This window comes from Melanerpes formicivorus, unplaced genomic scaffold (genome assembly GCF_026170545.1).
Source record: "Melanerpes formicivorus ecotype bairdi unplaced genomic scaffold, bMelFor1.0.p_v2 SCAF_4, whole genome shotgun sequence".
In the NCBI taxonomy this organism is placed as follows: Eukaryota; Metazoa; Chordata; class Aves; order Piciformes; family Picidae; genus Melanerpes; species Melanerpes formicivorus.
In genome coordinates, this window is record NW_027142356.1 from 16306854 (window position 1) to 16320923 (window position 14070).

The 14070-nt window shown below is 43.8% G+C and overlaps 1 protein-coding gene across 1 annotated transcript; it reads left to right on the forward strand.

Annotated features, from left to right (window-relative positions):
- Positions 1-11546: 11546 nt before the first annotated feature.
- Positions 11547-13844, forward strand: HMGB2 (high mobility group box 2). The gene is made up of 5 exons (XM_068137076.1): positions 11547-11684; positions 12122-12292; positions 12437-12582; positions 12661-12835; positions 13315-13844. Exons 2-5 carry the CDS (start codon positions 12143-12145, stop codon positions 13468-13470), a joined length of 627 nt encoding a protein of 208 aa, XP_067993177.1. The 5' UTR covers positions 11547-11684; positions 12122-12142; the 3' UTR covers positions 13471-13844.
- Positions 13845-14070: the final 226 nt, after the last annotated feature.

Sequence of the window (14070 nt, forward strand, 5' to 3'; positions counted from 1 at the left end):
GTTTCCTATGTAACAACAGCAACCTGCCCGCCGCCCCGCCCCGCATGCCCGCGCATGCCGATTCCCGCCGCGGGGCGCCACGGGAAATGCAGTTCTTTCTGCCGCAGTCCCTACAGCAGCTGGGGAGAGGGAGAACTACAATTCCCGAGGTGCAGGGCGGCAGCGGGAGCGCGAGCTGGGACTCAGCGTGCCGCTCTGCGGCTCTGAGGGCGGCGGTGCCGTCCCGCGGTAACGGCGGGGGTAGCTGTTACTCTCTTCTGTTGCTGTGGCGGCCGGTGGCTCTGCCCTGCCTTGTGCTCCCGTTCTCCCGCCACCAGGAGGCTGGGCCCGCCGTACGGGAGCGTCGGCTCAGACCACTTTTTAAAGGCCCTACTCGCCTCCTCGCTCCCCTTTCTCCCCTTGTCGCTCTTCCTTGGTGACACGGCCGTTGGGATTTGAAAGGCAGCCGTACGGCGGAGGCTGGCGCGGGAAGGCGACAAACGGCCGGGGCAAGAGTGGGAGGCTAGGGCAGGTGGTGTCTTCCCTAGGGGTGGGAGGTCGGCGCTACTGCTCGTACGGCCGAGCGCGTAAACGTGGTTCAGCCGAAGACGGTTGAAGCGCCCACGCTTCCTCTTCCCTGCCTCCGGCTGCGTCTCTTTTCGGCGCTAACTCCGCTTTTTACTTTCCTTAGCTTTGGTGTTTCCGCCGCAGCTGCACTTCTCAGGCTTCTTGTTTAGGATTTTCTACGAGTTTGTCGTGGGGTTTTGGGTCGGTTTGGGTTTTTTTGTTGTTGGGTTGTTTGTGTGGTTTAGTTTATTTTTTTTGGGGGGGGGTTGCTGTTGAGGTGTTTGGGGTGTTTTTTTTTGGGGTGGTTTTTGTGTTTTTCTTTTTTTTTTTTTTTTTGTTATTGTTTTTTACTTCGATTTTCTGTTTAACTGCTATCAGTCTCGGTCTTGTCCTTCGTTGCCTTCGTTCTTTTGCAGTCTTTGGTCGGCCATGTCCCGCCGGCGGGAGGGAGCGAGCGAGCGCGGGCGGGCTCTGATGCCGGGCCCTCCGTCCCTGCCGGCGGGAGGGAGCTCCGCGGGAGCCGCGCTGCAGCCTCTGGCTGGGTCTTTCTGAACCGACACAACAGTAGCTCCGGCCTTTGTAAGAGTTGCATTTAAAACGTGCAACCGGGAGACCGTCTTACATTCCTTCAGTGAAGATCTTTGAGGACAAAGGCGGCTTGCACGGTGTTTCCAGTTTTGTCATTTAAAACGACAGAGGTGACTTTAAGAATAAAAAAAGACTCCGAATGCAGAATCGTTGTCGCTAGTGATGAACCAAGACCACCTTCTGCATACAACAGATACTGTGAAAACACTTGATAAAAGCAATTAATTTCAGTGGTGAGGCTTTACAAAACTACGTAAGAGATGCATGGGTATAAAACCATTTAACAATTCAGCTGTCGGCAGCAGAGCAGCAGAAAACAAGCTTTGACCTATTATCTTCAAGTGCATTCAGATTGCGCACAATGAAGGTTGAGGTTTTGCTTTCCTTTTGAATGGTGGCAAATACTCTTTTAAATCTTTGAGTGAACCGTACTCTGTAATGATTTAATCACTAAAATATTCGACTGTATTACTTGCCATGGTTTTCCAGCTTGCAGGGAGCCTAGTGAATGATTTGAGGAGACATAGATCCTGTGTAAGCCAAAATTGTGCATGAGCTGGGAACGGGATTATAGTGGAGTTTCAGTTTGTGCTGCAGATGGCTCCTTAATCTGGTTGCATAACTCGGTATTAGAGTAAGGGCAGGTCTCGCCTCACTCCCCACAAAAGTGAATGAAGGACACAGTAACTAAAGTTAAACTGAGCACAAAGTCACAGCAGTTAACATAGAAGGCACGTTTCAGCAATGAGAGGAACTGCATAGGTAAAATGTTGAACCCCGTTTTGTTATCAGATGAGTTGAAGACTACATGGAGTGTGTGTGTGTGTTCACTTCCATGCTCTGCCACTGTACAATTCTTAGACAACAAATCTCACTTTTGAGTTTCTTGTGGTTTCACAAGAAATTTAATAATGTTGAAACAAAAAAACCAAAATACAGTAACAACTGTAAAAGCATTTCTATGGTTGCAAGGCAAGCTGGATTGGACTACAGCTAGACCAGCAACAAGAAGATCAGTTAAGTACCAGTCAATTGTGTGATGTCCCAGCACACAGGAAGGTCCACTGGAAGGGCAGAATTGTGTGACTAGTGCAGGGAGATGACTCCCTCATTTAGTATGAATGCCTGCTTACAGTAATAAAGAAATCATGTCACTTTTAATCTTGTGTCACGTGTGAGATCACAAAATACAAAGAGCTGCAGCTAGATGGGCTTATCAGGCATTATGAAGCTTACTAAGGGATAGATTTCTAAACTTTTACAAAGCTTGGGTCTTGTGAAATAAAAACACTCATGAAAGGATTCTACTAGATTGTATGTCATCTAAAATGATTTTATAACATAAGATCTAGTAGTGGTTACTAGGAGTATTTAGATATAACTGAAGCATACACAGGGAAAAACACTATGCAATATTTAAACAATATACTGATTATAGTAAAGCTTTTAAAATTAATTCAGTTCAAAGGAAACAGTGGCTCCAAATCAGTAACAGTACATGAGACTCCATTAACATCTATGTGCCATGCACACAAGTGGAGCTGATTTGTACCAGATACAGTAGTTACCTACATCCATCATGGGTGCAAAAAACACAGCATGGATAACTTGTAAGTGGCATGCAAAAGGAGCAGGTGACACAGCATCTTGAAAAGTGTGCCTGAATTACACTTCCAAGGGTTCTGAAATCAGCAGGACTCAGTGGCCATGCCTGGTATCAAGGCAGGCTAAGTGCAGGTAGCAGCAGAGCAGCTTGTGCCTCTTCCAGACACCATATATGCTGGCTCCTGTTGGATTTTGAATGATGTGTTTTGCAATTTGAGAGAGAAGAATGATAATTGGACACATCACATTGGATATATTGCAATCATTCTGCAAATGCATCATCAGTAGTTAATCTTAGAAAAGAAACGTAGCTTGGTATCATGCATACACCTTCACACAAGGCTGAACTGAGGGTGATTGTTCTCTTTCCCAACAGGTACCATCCATCTGAAAAGTGTATGTTAGTGTGCTTGTGTGCAGCACTTGAAATGATCCTATTGGCAAACTAAATAATAAGGAAAGCTACTGGTATACATTTTTCACAATAAATATACATTTTACTTGTTTTGAATTATAACTGTTTCAGTAAAAAAAGGGATTCCTTTAAAACTCTTCAAAAATTCCACAAATTCCAGCATACACCCTGGTGTTTTTATAGAGAAGCAACACCTGGCAGGCATTCATGGGATGTGGTAAAGAACAGTGACCAAATCTCTCCTTCCTTATCAGGAACAGGTCCTATTCTTTTTATTGTGTTTTTTTCTGAGTTTTGAATCTCATATATTCCATTCCTACTTCAGCACCAACCATGCCACTGCCTGTTGCTCTGCCTCCTATTAATATACTGTCCAAATCTGCTACAGCATAAAGCCCAAAGCACAGGAATATTAGGACTACTTACAGACTCTAATTTTTAAACTTCTTCATGTTTTGCACTATCCTAGTTAAAATATAACTTCAGATAGTTAATTGTGTAACAGAACTTAATCTGTATTAGCACACACAAAGCTTATTGTATATAATTAAAGTAATACAGTAATACATGTTACCAAAATAGTGACAGTGGTGTAAAACTGGTATTTCCAGGTCACTGAGTAAGCCAGCTGAAGCAAATATTCATTTTAAGGGTTCTGCCTTTTACAATGGAAACTAAAGATGTATAAAAGGGTTTATGTAACAGGCTTTTATTGAAAGAGTTAAACCCGTAAACAGAGTCCAAAACTAAACATTGTATTTTAAGAATAATCTAGGTGTTACAGGATTAAAACTGATAAGCCTATGTACTATAAAAGCTTTAAAGATTTGTAATACGTGCCCCTTAATGGTTTGTGCCAATTAGCCATTAGCTTACAGGAGGCATCAAAGGACTGTCTGTTACATTTCATGTGCAAACATACAGAAAACTTCAAATGTTCTTTGCAACAAATTGCTTGGGAGGGACTTAAAACAATGACATATGAAAAAAAGGGTGATACTTCATACACAACAACTGCAGAGAAGCAGAGAATCCAACCTCCATGCACTCCTCTTTACAGGCTCCAATTAAGCCAAGTTTAAAGTACACATCCATCTGCTTGTTTCAGAGTCACCAATCCCTCTGTCCATCCAGGTTGCCTTGATAAACATTTTGTTTTACTTTATATGAGGTCTTGCAGTCAGAGACAGACAACAAAATCATTGTTAGTACTATCTGGAATGTATAGTGGAGAAGTATCACCCCCAGGGGTTACAGGTAATAAGGCAATAAAAATTTAGCTGTGAGTAACAGACCAATGTGGTATATTGCTTAAGAGTTAATTTCAAGAGTTACTTTCAAATAACTTGAAAAGAAAGAAAAAGCTTGTTCAGCTTTTTATCTTCTTTTTTTTTTCTTCCTGGTCACAATCTGTCTTATCTTTTTGAGCACATTCTTCTGGCCTCTAATGCACCCTTGATCCACAAAAAGCAATGCATACTCTTTGTTACAGTCTTACACTGTTTTCTGCTTATAGAAATTCAGATTTGACACTGTCTTTAATTACTTGCTTTTTGCTTTGATTAAGGCATATTACACTACACCATCTTCACAGTTCTGTCAGAGGCTACTGGAAACTACAATGCTCCTTTACACTATCATATCCTCCTGCTGACTGTTTTACAGAAGAGAAATTTCTGTAGCCTTGAAGCCTCTTTCTGTGCCCTTGTCTTTGCAGTACAGTTAGAAACATCTCTAGGCCTGACTAAAGAATGTTTCAGATTTCCTAAGTTTGGATAGTACCTACAGCTATCATTCATTTGGTATACAGCAGCTGATCAAAAGCATTGTTTTGTCATTCATGGTATCAGTCAGGGTTGGAAGGGACCACAAGGATCATCTAGTTCCAACCCCCCCTGTATGGTTATCAGCGACGGAGATAGAAATCAATACGGCTGACCAATATGATTGAGTATTGTCCCTTTATTGTTCCAGTGTTGCAGGCCAATGGTGCAGGCCTGAGGTGCAGGCCTGTAGTGCAAGTATAGCACAGTAAAGTGTAGAAGAAACAGGAGACAGGAAAGGCAGAAGTGCGTAGCAAGGCAACTGCTACAACTTGTATAAACTCGGAGTGCCTCGTTGGCATAGCTCCATTGGTTCCCTATGAGTGACCACACATTGCACTATTACAGATTATTGGTCCAACTACTAATGACACAACGAGGTTGTTGATGCAGGTGCATGTCCTGTTGTCTCAAGATAACTGTCCATGTTTATAGCTACCAGTGTCTTGTTTTAGTTACATGCTGCAGGCACAGCACTGTTGTGCTACACTGCTAGCTGGCTCTGCATTTATGCTGAGCATGGCCTACCACCATGTTGGGCTCTAGGCCTGCACTGCCAGATTGCTCACACTGCTCATCGCTGGCATTGCCACACCCCTGCCATGGGCAGGGACACCCCACACTAGATCAGGCTGGCCAGAGCCTCATCCAGCCTGGTCCTAAACACCTCCAGGGATGGGGCCTCAACCACCTCCCCGGACAACCCATTCCAGGCCTTCACCACTCTCATGGTGAAGAACTTCCTCCTCACATCCAGCCTGAATCTCCCCACCTCCAGCTTCATTCCATTCCCCCTAGTCATATCATTTGATGCTGCCATTCATTGTTGATGCTCCTCAAACCTCATTTCTCTTATTTGAAAGATACCCTTAGTCTTAGCTTTCACACTGATAAAGCTCCCAGCCTTTACAGTCTCAAAGGTAAGTCTGAAATCCAGTCTGATGATTTCTGACATGACAGCACTATTTTCCAGGAAATAAGTAATTATTCTGCTATGACAGTATCTACATTAGCAACAGCACTGGATGTACTCCATACGACCAAAACTTGAGACCCATGTAAGTTTATAGAAACCATTGAAATTCACACGAGTTCTTCCACTAGCTGGACCCAAGGCTAACACATTGATGAACACCACAATGCTTACAAGGAACTTGTCACCAGCAAAACATACTTCTCTATTCTGGTTGTGGGAGACAAGAGGACACAACATTTTTATCAGCAACTACATATTATTTTGTAAGAGTACGCTGTGTTTCCATTGCAGGTAAACACCATGGTTTACTAAGGCTGGAAGAGTTTTGGGAAACAGAAGGATAGCAACTCCTCTCTACTCGTGTAGGTGGATTTCATAGCATAAACTACAGCTATCCACATTTTAAAGACCCTCTAAACTCTGAAACTATCTAAGGGACAAACAAAGGCAAATTAGTGCTTTCTTCTCAAAGGTGTAAAAAGGGGTTAACAATATGGGAAAAACATAAGGAAGGTCTATTAAGATCTCTAGGGAAAATATGTTACATGAGTATTTCATGTTAACTCAATGCAAGTGAAAAAAAGTTCTAGTCAAATTAAGACTGAAAAAGTTCAGGAACAGCTGGTGATCCTAATATTATCTGCATTACTACCACAAGAGATTTTGAGATTTGTTGCATTTATTTCCTACTGCTACAGTCTCTGCTCCACAGCTGTCCCGAGTAACGTCTAATGTAGGCTGCCTTTGTTTTAAGTCTCTGGTACAAAGCACAAAGTCAAAACAAGTTCCTGAGCTTTCAGACTAAACCAGCCTGGACTAACACAGTCACTGCCTGCAAGCTGTTTAACTGGTTATGCAGGCTTTACAATAGCAGGGCAAAGAGATTCCATTTTTATAAAATATTTTTTGAATGTTCTATAATAGATAAATAGGAAAAGCTCTAATATATCAATAGCAGTTCTTCAAGATATTGACAGAAACACCAGCCTTGTTAATATTTGGGGAGGTGCAGGTATGCATGTTTTTATCAAAGTACTAAGGAAGCAACTGCTTATAACTGGAACACAGTAAAATAGGTTTTTAATTTGAATTTAGGTTAGTAGCAGTCTAAGTACTCTGTTCTTTGCTTTTCATCCTCATGTTCCTACCATACGCCTAGTGTAAGACGTTCATGTGAAAAAACATAGGCCAAAGCCAGAAGTGTTGTCTGTAGACTTAGTATCTCACATTTTAAAAGGGCTTTACAAGCAGCATCCTATTTAAATGCGTTGAGTGTTTTGGACTCTAATCTTTTTTTGTAACAAAAAAATTCAGATTAAAACTAAATTTCCTGCCTCTTTCAACATCTTGCATTACTGCTAGTGAAGTGATGTTAAAATGGAGAGCAGCTGCAACTTGCTCTCATTATTCATCTGGGAAACACTGACTTCTCAGGTCCATAAAAGAGATCCTTTCAGCAGTATTCAATCAAGAACAATCACTTTCCAAAGCAGAATTTTATTGCCATTAAGGCATATTCCATGCAGGAATTTGGGTAATAGCAAAGCCTCTAGAAAGGGCAGAGCTTCATCCAAGTGTCACCATATAATACACTTGCACCACAACAAAAATTTGGTCAGAGTTAAGGTCATGCAACTGTAGTTTGCAATTTCCTCAGTTAAACAGTATCCATTGCAATAAATTCGCTGATGGAAACATTAATTCAAATAAAAGATTGTTACTTTCTTCCCTTGCTTTATCCACAGTGACACCAGTATCCAGAAAAGCCATAAAAGTCACCCACAGAAGCCAAGGGATACAGTACATTATCACTTCATTCATTCATTTTTGGTTTCCACAACATACTTATCTATTTCTCAGCTCTGTAACACAGTCTAGCCTTCTTGATCCTTTCCTCCTATCCAGTATTTCTAGCCACTGCATTGCTTCTCTCTCCTCACACATCGTTTACTGACGTAAAATTAATAATAGTGCTCAAAATAGTAATTGTGGAGCAGATTTTAAACTAAAAAGTGTTTGAAGCCAAGGAAGCTGTAAAACTTGAAGTAATTTCATGCACTGAATTATTCAAGCAAAAGTAAGCTTCAAGTCCTGGAGTTTACACTCCTTCCCCATGACTGTCATCCACATGTGGTTAATAAATTAACCACGTAAGCCAACTGAAGTCAGTACTGCACAGATGACTGCTTTAGAAGAGCAACAGTGACTGAATCTCTGGAGACAGAATTTGCGGTTTTGTCTGAAAAGGAACAGTGTGTCGTAATGAAAAAACTGTGACAGCTTATTGTGGAACCAAATGCACGGAGATGCACTTTTACAGGCAAAAGAACACTAGGAGTAAGGCATGGCTTTGAGAACTAACAAGTTTCTAAAATCTGCATTCTTGCATGGGGCTTTCAGCATCAGCACTGCTGTGGAGAGCTTCCAGGATCATGTTCAAGCGTAGAAAATTTTCAATACTGCCTTCGTTGTTGGAGGACGGACAGATGTTAGAGTACAACTGCTTGGCTTCTTATACTGTCCAATGTTGCATGACATCACCCTCTATGTATATACTTAATTGTACAAATGCTTTCTTTTTCATAGAAAAGAATCTATAAAAAGACTAATTTTAAAAGAACAAATAATCTCAGTTAATCCTTAAAATATTTGATTAAATTATTTGAAAGGCAGGTTTCCTCCCCCAGCAGCAATTACACTCTCACCCTACCTGCTTTTCTTCATATTCTTAAGGCAGATATGAAAACAAATGCAACAGAGGAAGTCTCACTGCAGTTATATCCCATCATTTCCAAAGACCATTTCAAAGTTTTTTTTTCCACATGAAGTTGCTGTACCAATGTTAAAAGGAAGAGTAAAAATAAATGTTAACAACAACAAAAACCCACACAATACAACACCCCCCAAAACCAAACCCAACCATAACCCAACCAATACTAAACCAAACCAAACAACTCACGCAACCCACCACAAAACAAAAACACAAAATCAGCATTATCTAAGAAACGGCAGAGAATAGATTTGGAAGAGTAAAGTGAGAAAAAGTCTCTCCTTTCAGCTGTTAAGATTTTCTGCAGCCATCCTGGTAATTTTTCAGTGACAAAATCCAAGAAGACAAGACTTGCTGTTTTAGAAGCACTGATATTGAGAAAACTGCTTCCTGAACACTAGTGGACCACTTCACTATTCTTTCAACTGCATCAGCAAGGATGCCGAAGTAAAACTGATTTTGATGGAGTTCAACTACATTTTTATATGGATATAAACAATGCAGAAGGCACCTATGTATTTGTTTGAACAGTGTGATATGGAGAGCTCTAAGCAAGTCCTGTAGACAAAGAATGATTTTACACCAATGGCTGCAAGTATGATTAATTTGGTGCACACTAGTAAGATTATACTATCTGTTACAAAACTACTTTGTTGACTAAGAAATCCTCCACAAGAAACTGCAATATACTGGTGGTTTACCACAAAGGAAAGCCATCTGGCAGTTTAATTCCCCCCCCAAAAAAAAACCCCAAAACAAAACAGTACTTTCCATGTAGCACATGAAGTAAAGCTACATATCAAATTAAACCAACTCTTTGCACAGTGGTTAGGCTTTTCACACAATTCAGTACCACAGAACTGAGAACATTAATTTAGTAATGAAATGGTTCATGGTAATAAAGAGCCAAAATGGAAACATGGAATATCCCATGTAAATGTTTATTTTACAAGTGCAAGTTTTGTTTGCAGGTTATACACTGTCAAAATAAATAGATGCAGAAGCTATCTGACATAACTGGTTTCTGACAGGCTTTGACATCTGTGAAGGATATATGTATTTCTGCATTGTTCTGTCAATTTACCTCCTAGTTACCCTTCCTTCATAGAAAATGTTGACTTTTTCCAGTTTATATTTGTGTCTTTTAGAACTACAGTTGGGTCAAATACAAAAAGCTTAAAGTGAAACAGGGACAGAGGAGCCATACTAGTTAACTGTTGTGTGAGTGCAGTGTCTTTGGAAGGATGAAGGAAAAAAAAAGGCAAGCTTCAAGGACTGGACCTGGTAAGTGTTTCTTATTCAATGAACCCTACACTGAGCAAATCTGGACTGGGGGAAGACTGAAGATTAAGATACTGACTGTTCTTTACACCTGTAACTAACAACAGATAGCTTTGAGATTCTTGCTGCTGTCTTAAGACTTTTTTAATTTCTTTTTTTTTTTTTTTTTTTTTTTTACCCCTTGAGCTAGGTTAACATGATTAAAACTCTGCTAAAGGCATGGCATCTTCAGTAAGCAAAGTTATAACCTGCTTTTCACCGGTGCTATAAGCTACACATGAGAGTTAGAAACTGCCCCAAAAAAATGTTAACTAGAGAATTGGATTAAAATAACCAGGAAAAAGAAAACGAACATCAGCAAACCCCATATTACATAGACCAGGATTAAATAACAATAAAACTAAATGACTGTATGGAAAGATTGGTTTATGTCCTCAAACGAAAATGGCCAGATTCACCACTGCTGACAAATTCACGTGAAAGCATTAATGCAAACCAAAGATGCTACGTCTTTGAGCTTTGCTCTCAGGCTGCTGCAGCAGCTTTTACTCTTAAGACGAAAACAAAGCATGAAGAGAGGTGACACTTTCCGGCGTGAGAGGGAAAAGCCACTCTCCGTGATGGGCTCCTCTTTTTAACTTCGAAAGAGAAAACAGACGCTCCTCACAGGCGCGCCAAACCGCTTTCTCCCGGAGGATTGATGCAAACCAGGCCTAGCAGCTCGGCACCTCCCGCGCTGCAAGGCCCCGTAGGGAGGGAGCTGGGAGCAGGCGCTGACCTGGCCGTTACCCCGCGGCAGGTCGGGTAAGGGGCAGCGACGTTGTGCCGCCTGGCCCCGCACACCCACACAGGAGCGAGCTTTACTCGGCCGGTGTAGCCAGCCACCCGCCAGGCTCGGGAAGCCGCAGGCCTGCCAGTTCCCACCTCAAAAGAGAGGGAAAGAAATAGGTAGGAACGGTCGCGCTCACCGCCGCTGCCCGCACCTGGCTGCCTCCCGGGCAGAAGAGTAACGCTGCAGAGGCCCCACACTCTGGCAAGAAGGCAACCAGGGCAACTACCCGCTGCCGCGTCTGGCGAGACCGCCGGCAGAAGCTTCCCCTGAGCCTACCTCACCTGCTCGCCCCAGAGACCCTGACCACCCTTTCCTAAACACGACTCGCTATATTTTGCCTGCCCCGCCATCCTTCTCTCTCCCTTTGTATTTTTAAACCACGCTACACCATGTCGCTCCGCCCAATCAAAACACGCAGAATCCCAACTACCAATGATGTCTGCCCCCGCGGTTTTTTAAACCGTCCCTCTCCCCCAATCACCGCCCAGCGCTTTGGGTCCCACCCCTCCACTATCCTCACCCCAACCGGTTCCAACGAGTATGAGCGCTAGCAACCCCCGCGCGCTCGACCTAGCTGAGAAGTTGCTCAGTCACTGACGTCAGAACAGCAGTCAGCGAATCCTCGACGTTCTCGGCCCTAAGAGGCGGGGCCGCAGGCAGTTTGAACCGGCGCGGCAGCCAATCAGGTGTGGTGAGGGCGGACCCGTAGGGCGCTGTGGGTCAAGTTGCTGTGGCGGGTAGGGCTGCGGAAAACAAGAGGCTGTAAGTGCGCCGCCGGGAAACCATTTAGCAGCAGCAGCGGAGGAAGCAGAGCCCCACGCCGCCGCCGCCCGCCCCACCCAGACAAGGCAAGGCGCCGCGCACCCCGCCGACGGCGGAGGTTGCAGGGCAGTGGGAGGGCGCTAAAGTGGAGGGAGAATGGGAGCGAGGGCGCGCTGCCACCAGCCCTGGGCACGGAGGGGCTGCGGGGTTCCCGGCAAGGGCAGGCTGCGGTCCCAGAGCTGACGGGCGGAAAGGACTGGCCGCGCAGGGAGGGCGGCGGGCGGTCCCGCCGGGGGGGCTGGGGCGCGTGCTGGGGCGCGGTGTGGGCTGGCCGGTTTTCCCGCTGCAGGGGACGGGAGGAAGCGACGGGAGGTGCGGCGGGGCGGGCAGGAGAGGGGCTGTAGCGGGGGTGGGGCTGGCGGCCATGGGGGGCGTGTTCGGGCGGGAACGCGCCGGCGGGTGAGAGGAGGGAGCGGCCTGAGGCGCGGCCCCGCCCTGACGCCGCTTCTTCCCCTACCCACAGGGACCCGCCGCCGACCTCGCCATGGGCAAAGGCGACCCTAACAAGCCGCGGGGCAAGATGTCCTCGTACGCTTACTTCGTGCAGACTTGCCGAGAGGAGCACAAGAAAAAGCACCCGGACTCGTCCGTCAACTTTGCTGAGTTCTCGCGGAAGTGCTCGGAGCGATGGAAGGTGAGCGGGCCAGAGCCCTGCCGGCCCGGCCCCCCGCCCTTGCTGCGGGCTGCTGGGAAAAGATCCCTGGTAGCAGCTGCTGCATAGGCGTTAGTGGGTCACCAGGCGCTTTATCTGATTCACACTTCTTTCCCCTCTGAACAGACTATGTCTAGCAAGGAAAAAGGAAAGTTTGAAGAAATGGCTAAAGGAGACAAAGCTCGTTATGACAGGGAGATGAAAAACTATGTTCCTCCCAAAGGCGAGAAGAAAGGAAAGAAAAAGGACCCCAATGCTCCTAAAAGACCACCGTGAGTGTTTCTATAGAGGGGAAAAAATAATAAATTAGCTCTAATAGTCTAACATTTAATCACTGTCCTTTGTTTTAGATCTGCATTTTTCCTCTTCTGTTCTGAACACCGTCCAAAAATCAAAAATGATCATCCTGGCTTATCTATTGGAGATACAGCAAAGAAATTAGGTGAAATGTGGTCTGAACAGTCGGCCAAAGACAAACAGCCATATGAACAGAAGGCTGCAAAGCTAAAGGAGAAATACGAGAAGGTACAGTGGAAGTGACAAAATAATGGCAGAAGTTAGAGATCACTGTAAATGTATGAAGTTTTGCACCTAACCCATACATTGTTTATAATTCCAAATATTTATGCCAACCTTTGTCAGTTTTCAAAATGCCTGGAAAGGTGTGGTGGGAGAGATACCTAGAACTCTCACAATGAACTTGGATGTGGTTTTTACATGCCCAGAGATTTTACAGATGCAATGTCAGAAAATGGGTCACCTGCTTGGTAAAATACATAGGCATACTTGAAAAATCATAAGTAAGGGGTCACAAAATCCTTAAAACTGTCTGGGTCATGTGTTCTCTTGCAAAAAGTTTTAGGAATGAAAGTTCCAAGGTGGAAACTGAACATTTGCACAGACAATATTTGATATTCACAGTGCAGTATTACTAAGCTATTGAAGCAGTACAAATTTCTCTTTGGAGTTGCATTGCCAGCCATTAAACAGCACTTTTCTTCTAGGACATAGCAGCATACCGTGCCAAGAGCAAGAGTGACACAGGAAAAAAGGGCCCAGGTCGGCCTGCAGGATCTAAGAAGAAAGCAGAACCAGAAGAGGAAGAGGAGGAGGAAGAGGATGAGGAAGATGAAGAAGAAGAGGAGGAGGAGGAGGAATAAATGAATGTCCTGCTGTAAAGATTTATGCTCAAAATCCAATATTTTACTAAGAATGTGAACTCAAGTGCAGCTCATTGTTAGCCTCAGTATAAAAATCTGTACAGAACTGTGTATAGGTAATGTGGTTCTTTGTAGGGAGACCTCTGTTTTTAAAGTTAAGTGGTAGCTGTGGGCTGCTACAGTTAAGTTTAAGAAAAAGTTGTGGAATGTTTTTGCGTATTTAATGGTTCTGTTGAAATTCAGTGACTGATAGCCAGGTGTTTCTTTATAGCCAAGTAAAACAAAGGAGGTAGCTTAATAGCTGATCTTATATTTTGTAGTATATTGCATTGTATTACTTTTTTAACAATTTTGTAATAAAATGTTGTACATGATTATTGTACTCCTGATGTTTCTGACAGGCCACATCCTCCCAGAATGAAGGATGGTGCTTTGCCTTGCTGTGGGGTTAGTGTTGTTACAGCAAACCCAGCAGGTTTCTGAAAGTGTGGTCTCCTGGAGTTTACTACAAGAGTCTAGGTTTTTAACCACACATCTCTCCCACACATTGTTGTTAGTTGCAACCAGTGTTTTTCTAATGCTAGCATGTGCTTATATCAC